This window comes from Polypterus senegalus, chromosome 3 (assembly GCF_016835505.1).
Source record: "Polypterus senegalus isolate Bchr_013 chromosome 3, ASM1683550v1, whole genome shotgun sequence".
NCBI classification, from domain to species: Eukaryota; Metazoa; Chordata; class Cladistia; order Polypteriformes; family Polypteridae; genus Polypterus; species Polypterus senegalus.
Window position 1 is genome coordinate 148592291 of NC_053156.1, and position 16349 is coordinate 148608639.

Below are 16349 nucleotides of genomic sequence, written 5' to 3' on the forward strand. Positions count from 1 at the left end.
ACTAGAGGAGGTAAAATCACCAAACCCTGGCTAGACACACAGACATCTACGAAGATTTTTTGTAAAATAAAACATTTATTTTCACAAAATGCTCTATAAAAGAGTGAAACTCCAAAGAGCACAAAAGGCACAGCAGGAGATGGCTAAATGGCAATTCAAGGTAACTAAGTCCCAATCACAAATTCATAGAGTAGTCCAAAAACAGAGCACTGGTTAAAAAAATCCAGAAGAGAAACTCACTACGCCACAAACACATTCACAATGAACTGCAAGGGACTGTGGGTTTTCCTCAGCCTTTATAGAGCTGACAGCAGTACCTTACAGTGATAGGCAGATTGCCCTACCTCTTGAGGGGCCACCCACAAAACACAAAAAAACATGGTAGAATACCCAGTAACATACAAAAACTAAATAATCAGCTCTGATAATGTAAGAAATGAACACAATTTAGAAAAATATCACATTTGAACACAAGCTAGGGGAAGAACCCAGGCTGGAATAAAACCACCGTTATTGTGTTCTTGATTGGCAGGGAAAGGATCTCTTCATGAATTATAGCTTTCAGGTATTGTAATCATTATTTTTGGAAAACTATAACTTAAATAAATAAATATCACTGACTGATATTCTAAGAGGGATCAGATATCAATTGTATAATTTTGGTATCCATAAGGGAAAAAATAGGAGATAACAAACATACTACAATTCACATAAACTTTCGCAAAATGAACACTGAAATTCATTTTGCAGGTGATTTCACAATTGACAAATTATCTTACTTAAGTGTTTCTTGGGGTTTAAAAGTTTTTTTTGGTGTAAAATAATGAATACTACTCCCTAGAGCTTTATTCATATTTCCATGTTTACCTGTGTTCTTTTCTGCAGCCACGTAAAGCATGTAATCCGTACCATAGTAACAAATATCTCTTGTTCATATCACATTTTTTTAAAATGTGCCATGCTGCATATTTTTTGCAAGAAGGCACACAAAAATGCCCCATCGTACAACATTACTGTGTTTATTCAAAAGGAAAACTCGGTACTGGGAAAGTCTCCACTGTCAACCCCCCAAAGCCAGTAACTGTCTTCTCCTAGCTGAGAATATACACACTTCCCTTTATTTATTTATTTATTTTTAAATACTAGATTTTTATTTAAAGACTTGGCAGATACATATGGAATTAATGCACAAAAACATTTCCGAACAGGAAGTGCCATCCTATTTTTGAGAATGGCACAAAATTTTGCTAGGAACAAAATGCAATGTATTTGACAGATTCTGTTTCGCCCATCCCTGGTAATGTTCCATCCCTAGACTGGTTAGAAATGGGAGTAACCAAAGGAAAATGTTCATGGGGGACTTGGCATTTAAGGAGGCATACTCATTTAATGGACAAGTACCTTATATCCTTTAACAGGAGTATTACTATGCTATCTGTATCTCTCTATTATAAAAGAAAATATTGAGATAAGACTTTTTCCAAGAAATTTTTTAAGTCCCACGAGATGAGACTTTTGCCAAGATATTTTGTCAAGTCCCACCCTCCTCTCAACCGTTTACAACAACGCCGACGATGCACTCACCTCTCATTTGTGAGAATACTTTTGTCAGACACAGTTCCTGCACTCTCAGCTGTTACAAATTTTTACATTTTCCTCACTTTAAGTTCGCAGTAAAAGAAGACTTATTATGTCCAAATTTTATTGATGAATTTCATCCCAAAGGGTTATCAACAGAAGAAATGAGTACACGGGCAATCCTAGCACCGAGAAACGATGAAGTCAAATGAATTAATGTGAAACGTAAAATTATAACAGGCGACAAGAAAGGTAATGTAGTGCATCCTTCGCGGATAACATTAGACACCAAAGAAGATCTTGATATGCCATTCGTATTAAAATGTTTACAGTTTCCCATTACAATAGCTTTTGCTATGACAATTAACAAATCACAGGGACAAACATTAGAAAAATTTGGTTTATTTAATAGAGAGAAAGAAATGATATTCACTCACAGACAGTTATATGTTGCGTTGTCACGATGTAAGTCCAAGCACGGAATCAAAATTCAATGCGATATTGGCGTAAAGTTAATTAAAAAATTGTTTTTACTGAGATTTTACAGTAAAAGTGTACGTTTAAAAAGTATTTGCATGTTAATTTCAAAGCCAAAGAGAACGCAAACTTTTAACAAAACGAATACCTCTAACATAAAATGAAACATAATTTTTTTTCAATATTACGTTTTACTCTTTTTTACTATGGTTAATTACTCACTGTAATGTAAAATGGTTAGTTCTATTATACAGTACATATGTAACAATCTGTTTAAATTGAACATCCACTTCCTCATACGCGAGCGGCAGATCCGGGAAGTGGCTAGTGCATAGCACCCACCTGGGGGTTGGCAAGCAAAGCGAGCAGGGTGTAGAGCCCCATAGTAATTAAATCTGCAAGAGTGATTGCAAAACATAAAGGTACAGATTATAAAAAAAAATTTGTACAGTACTAAACAGAGTTTATTGTGAAGTGATGTAACACTTGCTGTTTTTCTACTTGCTGGGACAGCTTTGTTCTATGGACATTTTAGACAATATTATGTCCTGAGTTTTTTTCCATCTTTTACTCAGTGCTGTCAGGATAGTCTCTGGTTACAGTGGATTTAGTGGGTTTGTAACTCTTATGTTATGTCACATTACTATATGATATATAACCACAGGTAAAATTACAGTAAACTACAATTTTATTTTAATCAACCATCAGTAACTGAAATGGCTGACTATTCTACACAGCCTACTTTAAACAGAGTTTGATGCCTACAGGACTTCTAGGTGTTTCTATTAAACATGAAATGACTGTACTCTGTTTTCATAAACATACTGTACCTAATATATTATGAATTTGCCTTTTTTTAAGTAGCTTATACACAGCAATTGAAAAAAACGGAACACTTTTCAAAAATGTATTGCTCGGTATGTAAGTATTACTAGTTTTAGTTCTTGCACTATTCCTCAGTTCTGCTGTGCTTGGCTAGCTAGCAGATCTCTTGTAAATGTATACTGTATGCATATGGATATATCCTTTCTTTGTGTATGTTTTAGTAATTTGTATTCCTTTTATATTATCTTACCGCTAAATCCATTTATATGAGACATGGTCTCCAGGGTTATTCTGAGTAACTGAAAGGACCAGGGGCCTCATGTATAACGCCGTGTGTAGAACTCGCACTATAACATGGCGTAAGCACAAAAGCTGAAAAGTGCTTACGCACAGAAAAATCCAGATGCAGGAATCTGTGCGTACTCCAACTTCCACGTTCTTCCGCTACATAAATCCCGATCAGCGTGAAAACTAACGCTCGTGCACGCGCATTTTGTAACGCCCCAAATCCTCCCAGAATTACGCCTATTTGAATATGCAAATCAATATAAATCGCCCTTAAGCGCAGCCTTCTGTGAAAAGACAATGGGAAAAGCACGGGGAAAATATAAGAATTTCAGCGAATACCAAGTGGAGGCAAAGGAAAAACATACTATTCGTTCAAATAAACCGTGGTATAATCAACAAAATGAAGTTGATCGAGTGACATAGCGTGTTGGAGAAACTTGAAAGCTCACATTCACAAAATCGCACAGTGCCGGAAATAAAAAAGAAGTGACATATCAAAGTTGCCGTGAAAAGAAGAGTTGTAAGCCCACTGTCTGAGTGTCATATGAAAGCTTATTAGGGTACAGAGAAAAAAGGCACAAAAGCACGAAATGTCAACTTTAATCTCGAATTTTCCACTTTAATTACGTAGTTTATTTTGTCATTTAGTAGAACATTATAAACTTCATCTTAAAATCGTTTAATTAACCAGTTTCTCAAAATTACATCGTAATTAAAGTAGCACGTTAAATGCTTTGTTTTGTATTTGATCTTCTACTGTATGTGATCTGTGTGTGTGAATCACTACTTGCTTCTTAAACTGGCTCTCTTCCTCCAACTGGACACAGAATCCATTACATTTGTGATATTACAGCTCTCTGAATAACTAAAATACTGAGATGTATACGTGATGTCATTTTCATGATGATAGGAGTTAAAGCACATTATTAAACATGTGTTTCATGAGCCTCGTGCTCATGACAAGCATTTATCTTTTGTCGAAATTTGTCGCTCCGTTTTTAGCTGTGTTGTTATTTTCTCTTTCTGTTTTATATTCAATATATATTGGCGTACGCCCAAGAGTCCTTGCTTTTCTTTCCCCAAGTAACCGATCGCCACACAATCAGCTCTGTAATAGACGTTAAGCCATCTGTAAGCTTAGCGCCGATTCTTCAAAACGTTTAAAGAACATTGAAATATCTTCATAGTACATGTTTAATTATTCTATCCTTCATGACACTCCCAGTGAAGAATATAGATTATTTAAATGAAGCTAAAGTTTTATGTGTATAATTTAACAAACATATTTTGCTGCATTTCACCTTAAAAATGATATCGTCATCATATGTAAATATGCTTTATAAAGTGGCCCAGGTTGTGAGATATTATAACTGTAGTGCAAGTTTACAGTGGGGTGATTGTACTTATAAGTACACACAGTTCTACAAGGAGCAATTGATTGAGTGCATTTAAAGTTCTTGGGATTAAACTGTTTCTGAACCGCGAGGTCCGTACAGGAAAGGCTTTAAAACATTTTGCAGTGGCTGAGGCTGTCCTTAAAGCTGTATACCGATAATTCTCTTTCCGATCAGCTGCTGCTGTGATTCACACTCAGATACAGTGATATATATACTCTGAGTGGTGCAGTGAGAGTAGTATGGAAAAAGATGATCCGCTGTGGCAACTCCTAACGGGAGGAGCTGAAAGAAGAAGAAGAAGAAGAAGAAGTGAGAGTAACAACGCTAAAGCAGTTATGGCATTTGGAATACTATGGCTGTTCCCTGGACCATTATATTGTTACAAGTTAATTACAATCAGATGCATTACACTAATAAACAATATGCGGTTAGTTTCTGTGTATTTATAAAGCCGCGTCATGAAAATAATGAGTAACCACACAAGAACAGTAGCACTGCTTTGACGCTGGGTGCCGCCAGTTTGCAAAACCGAGCGGAGAATTTGCGTACGACAAGGTATAGGGTAACGTGGAAAAGTGCGTGGCTTTACGGCAAGTGTAAGTTTTATACATCGCGATTTGAACGTGGAAAAGTTCTTACGCAACATTTATGTGCGTACGCACCGTTTATACATGAGGCCCCAGGTGATAGTAGCGCATCCAGAAATGGCAAAAGGTCAGAACTGGGAGATCAAAATATATTGAGCAAACAAATTACTGGGACAAAATCAAAAATCAAAGACATAAAAGAGAATCAGAAAACCTGAAAAAACCTAGTACTTGGCCTATTTGAAAATCAGACTAACTGACGCCAACTAAAGGAAACTTTCTACTTGCACCATATGTATACCCGAATGTCCGTTGATGTTGCCAGTAAGTTCAAGCTCTAGGAAAGGTTACATACTTTCTATGCAGGAAGAACACCTGAGAAATCAAAACTGAAGTCATAACAGGGCCCATGTGTGCTTAACTTCAATCACAATGGCATTTTGTGATGCTTAGTACAAATTCTAATTTTTATACTGAGGCCAGGTAATAGTAATATCACAAAGAACTTTTTGTAGAAGATAAGAGGATTATGGTGGTGCTATCATGCTAAGCGGCATGACATACTGTATATGAATTCCTGAGCTGTTTTTCCATTCAGATATGAATGCACCTACAGACAGAAACCCACAAGTTTATCATTTGTTCATTAGTAAAGGGCTGTCACCCTTCATTTCTCGTCAAAACAAGCAGGGCAACAAAATAGTTCAGGATGAAAAACTGATTCTATCATATATGATTAATTTACCATATGTGGAATGTGTCTTATCTTGTGACGTGGTGAAATACTCTGGCTTTAGTCTCAAGATGTTAGATCACCTGAAAGATGCTGGTTAGGCATGACAGACATAGCATAATGTAATTTGATGAAACATGTCAAAATGATCAAATAAGTGTGGTATAAACACACACCTGTACTTTACATAGACCTTATCAAACAGCTTGGTGTATGGGGGTCTTGATTTTAGGCACAGGCTTATCGAAAACAATTTATATGAAATTTAATTCACAGCAAAACCTGGTATTTAGCTTCTCAAAAAATAGTAAACCAAATGGTGTTTCACTTCCAGTTAAATTTGTATCATTGATGCAAAAAGAAAGATGTTTAGTCCTGTCTGAATGCATTCATATGCTTTATTTCAGTATTCATCTGCCTGTCATTTAGCATTTAAATAAAGATTTATAGTGAAAAAATAAATCCCAGACTAATTTGCTGCCATGTGTTGGTATTCAGTTGAACCACAAGACATGTTCTGGTAGTATAAGCCCCAAATTGCCAAATTTAATGACAATTTCGGCAAATGCATTCCCCAAGATGCTTGAGAGAAGGAGAAACTAGAGAGTGTATATTCTAAGCATCTTGACTAGGAATCAAAAAAATAGAAAAGGCAATTTCTAAGCAATGGCAGGGAGATGGAGGACGGCTTCCTGTGTAGTTAGTTTTCCTGAGGGGAAACACAGTAATATGCATGATGGTGCATTTCAGTGTCTTTTTGTAAAACCTGTGCAATATGTCACATTTTAAAAAAATACACTGCACTCCTCCACAACAAAGTAAACAAGAGGTGTAAATACAATTGATTTTACTGTTGTGTGACACATTACTTGCTTAATACAGCTAGAGAAAAGAGCACAGGTAAACAGAGGAATGTGAATGATGCTTTTGAGAGCACTATTCTTTTGTTTTCAATTTCCAAAAAGACTTTACAACCTCAAAAAAATTTTTTTTAGTGAGTTGCACTTTTCAGAATTACTATACAGTAATCCCTCCTCGATCGCGGGGGTTGCGTTCCAGAACCCCCCGCGATAGGTGAAAATCTGCGAAGTAGAAACCATATGTTTGTTTGGTTATTTTTATATATTTTAAGCCCTTAGAAACTCTCCCACACTGTTTATAAATATTCTCCGCACAGTTATACAGTAAACCCTTGTTTATCGCGGTTAATCCGCTCCAGTCAGATAAATGAATTTCCACAAAGTAGGATTCTTTATTTATAAATATTTTCGCAGTTAGAGCATAGAAAACCTGTTTACGACCTTCTAAATACGTTTTTTAACATTATTAGAGCCCTCTAGACATGAAATAACACCCTTTAGTCAAGAGTTTAAACTGTGCTCCATGACAAGACAGAGATAACAGTTCTTTCTCACAATTAAAAGAATGCAAACATATCTTCCTCTTCAAAGGAGTGCCGCCAGGAGCAGAGAATATCAGAGAGAGAAAAAAGTAAACAAAAATCAATAGGGCTGTTGGGCTTTTAAGTAAACGAAGCACCGCGATAAAGCCGCCGCAATGAAGGGATCAATGTGAAGGCAGGCTTTTCAGCATTTTTTTACAGGCACGTCCGTATCTTCTAAGCAAACAGCCTCTGTGCAAACAGCCCCTCTGCTCACACCCCCTCGTCGGGAGCAGAGAATGTCAGAGAGAGAGGCAGAGAAAAGCAAACAATCAAAAATCAATACGGGCTGTAAGAGCTTTGAAATATGCGAAGTACCGCGCAGGAAGCATATCGTATATCATTAAGGAGTTTTATTTAATATGTAATACGTCCTCTGATTGGGTAGCTTCTCAGCCATCCGCCAATAGCGTCCCTTGTATGAAATCAACTGGGCAAACAAACTGAGGAAGCGTGTACCGTAGACTAAAAGACCCATTGTCCGCAAAAATCCGCGAACCAGCGAAAAATCTGTGATATATATTTAGACATGCTTACATTTAAAATCCGCAATGGAGTGAAGCCGCGAAAGACAAAGCGCAATATAGCGAGGGATCACTGTATACGAGTTGAAACTTCCGTATTTGACATACCACTAGCTGCGATCAACAATGTAAAGAAGTTGACATGCTACTCTGGATAATATTTTGACTTACCCCTTCATTGTTGTGTCATTCATGTCAGTGTACAACTAGAAGATCTGATTGTTGCTTTGGTGAGATTCTGTATGGATCCTGTATAGAATTGACTCATGGGCCTAATACATTAAATTAAATGATTTTTTACTTAAACTGAGCTACTGTATATATTTGTTCCAACACATAATACACAGTCTACACATATGTCTGCTTCATTTTTAGTGTGTGTTTCATGTGAGCACTATACTAAAAATTTATTTTCTGAACAGGGTCATGGGTGGTGAGGGAGCCAATCCCAGCTAACATAAGACACAAAGTAGGAACAAATCCTGGACAGGGAGCCAGTCCAGGGTTAGGGTTAGGATCATCTTTAACCATATTACTCTCACTGCACCACTCGGGATATTTATATCACTGTATCTGTTCCTTAAAAGTTCTGAAGAATTGGCATTCTAAGCTTACAGATGCCGTAACGTCTGTTACAGAGCTGATTGTGTAGCGATTGGGTATTTGGAGAAAGAAATGTAAGGACAGGAATTGGGAGTTAGTACGTTTGAAAGAGACAGCACTGTTACAATTTATCGAAGGTCGCGCATGGCGCAGCAAGCATCTTGCGTGAAACATGAACAATCACTGCACCACCGTGTTCCCATGTTTAATAACATGCTTTAACTCCTATCATCATGAAAATGATATCATGTATACATCTCAGTATTTTAATTATTCAGAGAGCTGTAATATCACAAATGTAATGGATTCTGTGTCCTGTCGGAGGAAGAGAAAGCCCGGGAGCACGTAGTGATTCACCCACATAGAAGATCAAATACAAAACAAAGCATTTAACGTGCTGCTTTAGTTATGATGGGATTTGAGAAACTAGTAAATTAAACATTTTTAAGATGAAGTTTATGATGTTCTACTTTAATGACAAAATAAAATATGTGATTAAAGTGGAAATTTCGAGATTAAAGTTGACATTTCGATCTTTTTTCCCATTGTGTGCCTTTTTTTCTCTGTAACCAATGTCAAGTAGGAGACCACGGACGGACTTTAAACCGCTTCGAAAGATGTTCGCCGGCAGGGAGTGGCGGGGTACTAACCCTTCTTCTTTAATGTCTTCCAGGAAAAGAGACGCTCCGCCATCATAAGCCTTCCCGCAGTACGTCTACTTCCGCCCTTCCTCTGCCATCTTTCCTGGCGTCAGCAGTCCCATCCTCCCTCACAATTCCTTCCCAGCATTCCTCCACTTCCGGCTCCTCCCCTATAAAATGGCCGCCGACGCCTCAGAATGGCGTCACGCATATGAACTGTTTTGTTTATATTTGACCGGATTTTGATTTATTGAATTGTGGATTATCTACAATATACGGGGCCGGAAAACCCCAAACCTTTATGCTGTTTGTTGTTACATCTTTTACAGTGGTGTAGTCGGCAGGATACCAGTCCGAGAGAGATGACTGAAGGACAAGACCTCAACACAGTGCTGCAGGGAATGAACGCCCAGATTCTGGCCCTGCACCAAGCGCAAGCCGCTACCACCCGCGAGTTGGAGGAAACGAAGGCCAGGTTGGCAGAAGCCCGAAGGGTAAGACCCGATCCGCCTCGTCCAACGCCTACGCCTCTGGTACCCTTGACAGAGGCGGATGACATTAAATCTTACCTGGGCATATTCGAACGGACGGCCACCCGGAATGAGTGGCAACGGTCCAAGTGGGCGTCCATTCTAGCGCTCTACCAGAAGGGACCCACGCAGCAGGCTTATTACGACCTCCCTGAGGAGGAGGCCGCGAGTTACGACCTCCTAAAGTAGGAGATCCTGGCACGCTACGGCATCACGCCGGGCCAGCAGGCGACCGAATGGCAGAGCTGGCAGTTTGACCCGGAGAAGCCGGCCCGTGCACAGGCCTTCAACTTCTGGGGGAAGATGGGACGCTGGTTACGGCACGAAGGTCCCCAAGCCCGGAAGGTCGTGGAGCAGGTGGCCTGTGAGGGCCTGGTGAACGCCTTGCCAAGCTCCCTCACCCAGCAGGTCCGGCGCCACCCCTATAAGGATATGCCAGGCCTCCTGGAAGTCCTGGAGCGTCAGCTCACGGTCTACCAAGCCAGGGGGTCGGAAAGGCATGCTTGTGGGAACTCAGGGACAGGTGGCCACCCCCGAGCCCTCTCGACGCGCTGCGGAAGCACCACAAAGGCCCAAAGAAAAGCCGGCCTCCCCGGGCTGTTACCAGTGCGGCGAGACCGGCCATCTACTGCCGACCTGTCCCCTCAACACCCCCTCGGAGACCGATGGGCCACCGCGGAAAGGTACTGTACTCCATCGCACCCGCTGGGAAGTCCAAACACGGGAGTGGTGTTATTGAACGGGCACTCGGTGGTGGCTTTATTTGACTCCGGCAGCGACATTACCATTGTTGCTGGCCGTTACGTATTACCGCGACAGTGGCTTACGCATCATTTGCAAGTCACTTGTGTGCATGGGGAGACCAAGTCTTACCGTTCCACCCCCTGTTACATCACATGAAAGGGGCAGGTATCCAACTTGATGGTCGCGGTGTTGCCCGAACCTCCCTATCCAGTAATTTTGGGACAAGACTGGTCGCACAGAAAACGCGGTAAGACGAACACCGCACCCGAGGCCTCACTAGGTCTAGTGATGAGGGGGCGAGGCACCCCTCCTACAGTCTCCACGCCGTGCTCTGGGGCAGGCCCTAGTGACGCAGGCCCATCGGGGGACGTTTCTCAGGTGACGGACCCTGACCCGGAAGTATCCGCCGGGGAAGGGACAAGCCAGGGAACACTTCCGCCAACCCGCTCACAAGACCCCCTGAGCAATTTGGACCATCAATTTCGGTCCACGCCTGCCTCATTTAAAAGGGAGCAGTAGAATGATGATTCCCTGCGGTTTTCCCGGAATGCGATTGTTCTTCCAGGCAGCTCACAAGCTGACGGTTCCATGCCACACAAGCCCTTCTTTGTGCTGTAGAATGATCTTTTGTATCGGGTGGCAACCCACGAGGGTGAGGTGCGGAAATTGCTGCTAGTGCCGTGTACCTTCTGGTGGGAGGTATTTGAACTAGCTCACGCTCACCTCCTAGGCGCCCACCTCGGGGCCGAAAAAACATTGGAGAGAATCAAGCTCTGCTTTTACTGGCCCGGGATCAACGAGGAGGTCCGGCGCTTCTGTCAATCCTGTCTGGAATGTCAGATTCGCCAGATTCCTAGGAGGGACCGCGCTCCTCTCGTCCCAATACCTCTGATAGAAATCCCGTTTGACAGAATAGGGGTGGATTTAGTAGGACCCCTGGAACCCTCTAACCATGGCCATAAATACATATTGGTCATGGTGGATTACGCGACCCGATACCCCGAGGCAGTTCCCCTGCGCTCCGCTAATACCAAGAATATCGCACGGGAATTAGTCAACTTATTTTCTAGAGTGGGTATCCCCAAAGAAGTCCTCACGGACCAGGGTACTCCCTTCACCTCAGATATGTTCAGGGAGGTTGCCAGATTACTGCGAATAAAGCACCTGAAGACGTCTGTCTACCACCCCAAAACAAATGGGTTGGTGGAGCGCTTTAACCAGACGCTTAAACAGATGCTCCGCAAGGTAGTCAGCGTCGATGGCAGGAACTGGGACTAGCTCCTACCGCTCGTGCTTTTTGCCTACCAGGAGGTGCCCCAGGCCTCTACGGGCTTCTCCCCTTTTGAATTATTGTACGGGCGACAACCCCGGGGACTTTTAGACATACTAAAAGAGGGCTGGGAGCCTGAGGCCCTTCCCTCCTCCAATATATTGGAGTATGTGGCGCAACTGCACGACAGGCTCGCTAAAATCAGGCCACTCCTAAAGGACCACGTGACTCGTGCGCAGGCCCGGTGTTACAACCGCAACTCCGTCTTCCAGGAGTTCCGCCCCGGGGGATCGAGTAATGGTGCTCGTTCCTACCTCCCACTCCAAGTTGCTAGCTCACTGGCAGGGGCCATACGAGGTTAAGGAAAGAAAGGGGCTCGTCGACTATTTAGTTAAACAACCTAATCGTAAACCGAGCGAGAGGATCTACCATGTCAATTTGTTAAAACCTTGGAAGGACAGGGAGGAGTCTCCCGACACTCGTAGATCCCTCTCCCTATTCGCTAGCACGTCTGCCCTTAACCTCGGTGACGAGCTGACACCCTTACAGTGGCGAGAGATAACCCAGGCTATCCACGCCATCCCCGAAGTAGTGAGCGAGTCACCGGGCCGGACCTCGCTAATTGCACATGATATAGTCACGGACCCTGGAGTAATCGTCCGGGAGAGGCCCTATAGACTCCCGGAGGCAAAACGCGCCGAAGTGCAAATGGAGGTGCAACGAATGTTGGATATGGACATTATTGAGGAAAGCCATAGCCCTTGGTCCAGTCTAATCGTCCTCGTTTCCAAGCCGGACGGCTCCTGGAGGTTCTGCAATGACTTTAGACGTCTGAACCAGGTCTCCAAGTTCGACGCCTACCCGATGCCCCGCATCGACGACCTACTTGAGCGGCTGGGTGCGGCTCGATACTTGACTACCCTTGACATATCAAAAGGGTATTGGCAAATTCCCTTAACGCCATCTGCTAAAGAAAAAACGGCCTTTAGCACCCCTAGTGGACATTGGCAATACAAGGTCCTCCCATTTGGGCTGCACGGGGCCCCAGCGACCTTTCAACATCTGGTGGATAGAGTGCTGAAGCCCCACCAGTCCTATAGTGCCGCCTACCTGGATGACGTCGTCATCTATTCCGGCACCTGGGAAGAGCATCTATTGCAGGTCTCTGCTGTCCTCGCGACACTGGCTAAGGCCGGCCTCCGCATCAACCCCCGTAAGTCTTTCTTTGGCTTAAAGGAGGCCAAGTATTTAGGCTACCTTGTGGGACGAGGACAGGTGAGACCCCAATGTTCCAAAATCAAAGACATCCTGGAATGGCCCCGTGTGAATACCAAGAGACAGGTGCAGGCTTTCTTGGGGCTAGCGGGGTATTACCGCCGGTTCGTACCCCGTTTCTCCGAGAGGGCAGCACCCTTGACTAATTACTAAATTACTAAATTACTTTTGAAATTGCCTTTTCACAGAACACTGAGCTTAAGGGCTATTTATATTGATTTGCATATTCAAAGAGGTGTAATTCTGGGAGGAGTTGGGGTGGGGCAGCAGGCGCGTGCACATGCATTAATTTTCACGCTGACGGGGATTTATGTAGCAGAAGAACGTGGAAGCTGGCGTTCACACAGATTTATGCATCTGGATTTTTTTGTGTGTAAGCACATTTCCGCTTTCGTGCTTCTCATGTTATAGTGTGAATTCTACACACGCCGTTATGCATGAGGCCCTTGGTGATGGATTTCCAATGTGCCAAGATGCCTCTGAGACCAGTCACCATTCAGGGGGAGGATGTGAAGGGCAGCAAAGCTACAAGTACCTGGGGGTTCACATAAACAACAAACTGGACTGGTCTGACAACACAGTGGTGCTGTACAAGGACAGTCAGAGCAGACAGTACTTGCTTAGGAGACTCAGGAGGTCTTTTGATGTGTGCATCAAGCTGGTGGAATTTTCCTACCAGTCCATAGTAGCCAGTGTGGTGCTGTGAACTTGTTCTTCTGGGTAAACAACATGAGCTCAAAAGAAGCACAATAACTGAATAAACCTATCAGAAAGCCTGCTAAATCACAGGACAAACATGGGACACACAGGAAGCTGCTGTGGAAAAGAGGGTGATGGCAAAATTGGATGGCATCATGAACAATCCCCTCTATCCCCTCCTTTTAGCCACAGGCTCATTCCACCACATTGTGCTAAGAAGTGCCTCTGGGGGTCTTTTCTGCCCACTGCTATCAGGCAATTCAGTGCTTCCACCCTATGTACTTGTTAAGTTTATATTGTTTATTTATCTACTTATTTAATTATCGATTGATTGATTGATTGGCCATATTATCTGCCCTGTGAGTCTGTACTCTTGTTTTTTGTGTTTCTACTGCTGTATGCATCTGAATTTGCCCATGTGATTAATAAAGTTTATCTAATCTAATCTAATATCAGGCCAACAGGCCTGTTCCGGGCAAATTAACATTTGTTTGTAATGTTATCACAACTTTTCTGATTTGGAATTATTTGAACTTGCTAAAGGGGGTTTTCGTCATGAAATACTATCCTTTCAAGTGCTTTTCTGGTAGAAGGAAAGGGATAAGAACACACAATCATAAAAGCACACATTGTCACTTCTAATGACTTTTACTGATTTTCCTGTAGTTTTATTAATGATTCCAAATGACACCCAAAGTGAAAATTAGGTGGACGACAAAAAGAAAACCACATTAACACTTGTATTTGAAAGTTTCAGTGTCCACATAAACACTACTTTGGAAAAAACTGCCATTGTATTAACCTGCAAGCATGCTGTATGTGAGAAACTAAAATACTAAAACTAAACTACTAAAACTTGTGTCTCAAAATCTAAAAGCCATTATAAAACATAATGAGTAATGTTACAAGAAAAAGACCTGAAAGATCAATTTAACAAAGCCGAGTCATTTAGTCCATTAGTGCTACATGTGAAATTGATACAAATGTAAAGAAAGCTCCAAAACTTCAACGTGGTTACCCAATGCTCACCTCTCCCTCTCTTGTTCCAAGAGGTTTGTGAAGTCATCACTCTTGTTCATGTAGTCGGCGTGCTTGCGTTTCTCACTTTCAAGGTCATTCACTGTGCGACGGTGGCATTTCTCTGCCAGCAGCAGCTGCTCCAACATGCGCCTGTAGGTCTCTTTTTGCTTCTCCTCCAGTCTGTCAAGCTAATTACACCAAAAAAATGAATGCATTACCTTTTGGCAAGAATAGATGTGGATCTGCTGATTAGATGGCCCTACTTTACTTTTTCAAATACAGTATGACCTCTCAGTAATGTACACTGCAAAGAGCCAAGAATTAATGAATCATATGTGAGAGGCTGTAAATTGGATCCACACCACTTAGAAAATCATTTACAAATAAAAACAGTAGGAGATTTTAAATGGGCAGCCATAAGAAGTAAGGCAAAACAACACCTTTTATTGGATAATGGAACAGATTACAATATGCAAGCTTTCGAGGCAGCTAAGGCCCCTTCTTCAGGCAGTTTGTAACACAGAAACTAGATTTCCCTGTGTTTATATAGACACTATGACAGAGACAGCACTGGATAACCTTTAAGTGAGACATCTTCAATGTAACAAATGAACAGACCTCTCCTGTTTGAGGAGAACAATTTATACTCAAGATCTTTTGATAAGATAACTCAGAGGTGTATAATATCAGAAAGTACAGCATGCATCATCTCCAAATCAGGCATCAGAATAACCCATAAACTTGCAAACACTCTGTTGACTGTTCTTTTTAATGCCAAAAGCAAGAAATCTGCATCAAAGACACAGAACACAGTATACAGAATTCCATGAAGGAGAAAGGAAAAAATTCCTTAGCACAGTGCAAAGAGAAACAATACATTACAGTCATGGTGATCTGAATTTGAAACATTTTCCAACTGCGCTTGAAATTACAGTAATTTTATTCATACATCTCATTAACTTTGTTTTCATACATTGTGGCCGGATTCTGGAATGCCTCTGTGGTGTTTCTTCTGATATATTCTAGTTGCCTGTGATCGAATGCTATAATCCAGGTATCTTCTAAGTGGTCAGCTTACATGGAACTTACTGAACAGAATCCATAGGACTTTCTTCGCAGTGCATTCTTCACTACTGACTTGCATCTTTTGCTTTTTGAGAACATCTTATACCTGGTGCCTGATTCAAGGTTGTTTCCTAGCCTTGTTAAACAAAAAGTGACAGCATGTGATTTTAGTTGCCCAATTTTTATTGTAGTTGACAGTACAATAATTTCCCTTTGCATATCAATAAGTCACATACGTATTTTCAAATAATACTGAACTTCAAATTCTCCCCGTGATGTACAGGTGCCTTTTCCAGAGTTTGTTCCTGCCTTTCACTTGATTCTGCAGGGATAGGCACTGGCTATCATGTTTCTTTCATTATAATAAATACACCTAATTAACAGAGCATAACATCCTGAAACCCATTCAATGCAATTAAAAGATGGCAACCAACACTGGATGGGGCACAGATTCACTGAAGGGAGAAATCATTTAATTAAGTGATTATAATATACAGAAAGATCAGAAAATGGATGCTCTCCATTAAATTCTCCACAATCTTCCCAAATTGTAAGGGCCAATCCTTTATATAATGTGCTGAAATAAGCAGTGTCAGAGAATGAGTAAATGAACGAAAAGGTTTGCACTTAAATGGGTTTTTCTCCAGATATC

General features: G+C 41.7%; 1 protein-coding gene across 12 annotated transcripts in view; it reads right to left on the reverse strand.

The window, feature by feature from the left end:
- The window catches only part of LOC120525615 (filamin-A-interacting protein 1), a 283170-nt gene that overhangs the window by 124935 nt on the left and 141886 nt on the right, over positions 1 to 16349 (reverse strand). For all 12 annotated transcript variants that reach the window (XM_039748049.1, XM_039748051.1, XM_039748040.1 and 9 more), the window contains one exon: positions 14642 to 14820. In XM_039748049.1, coding sequence (XP_039603983.1) covers positions 14642 to 14820 — 179 coding nt within the window. The remainder of the gene's footprint in view (positions 1 to 14641; positions 14821 to 16349) is intronic.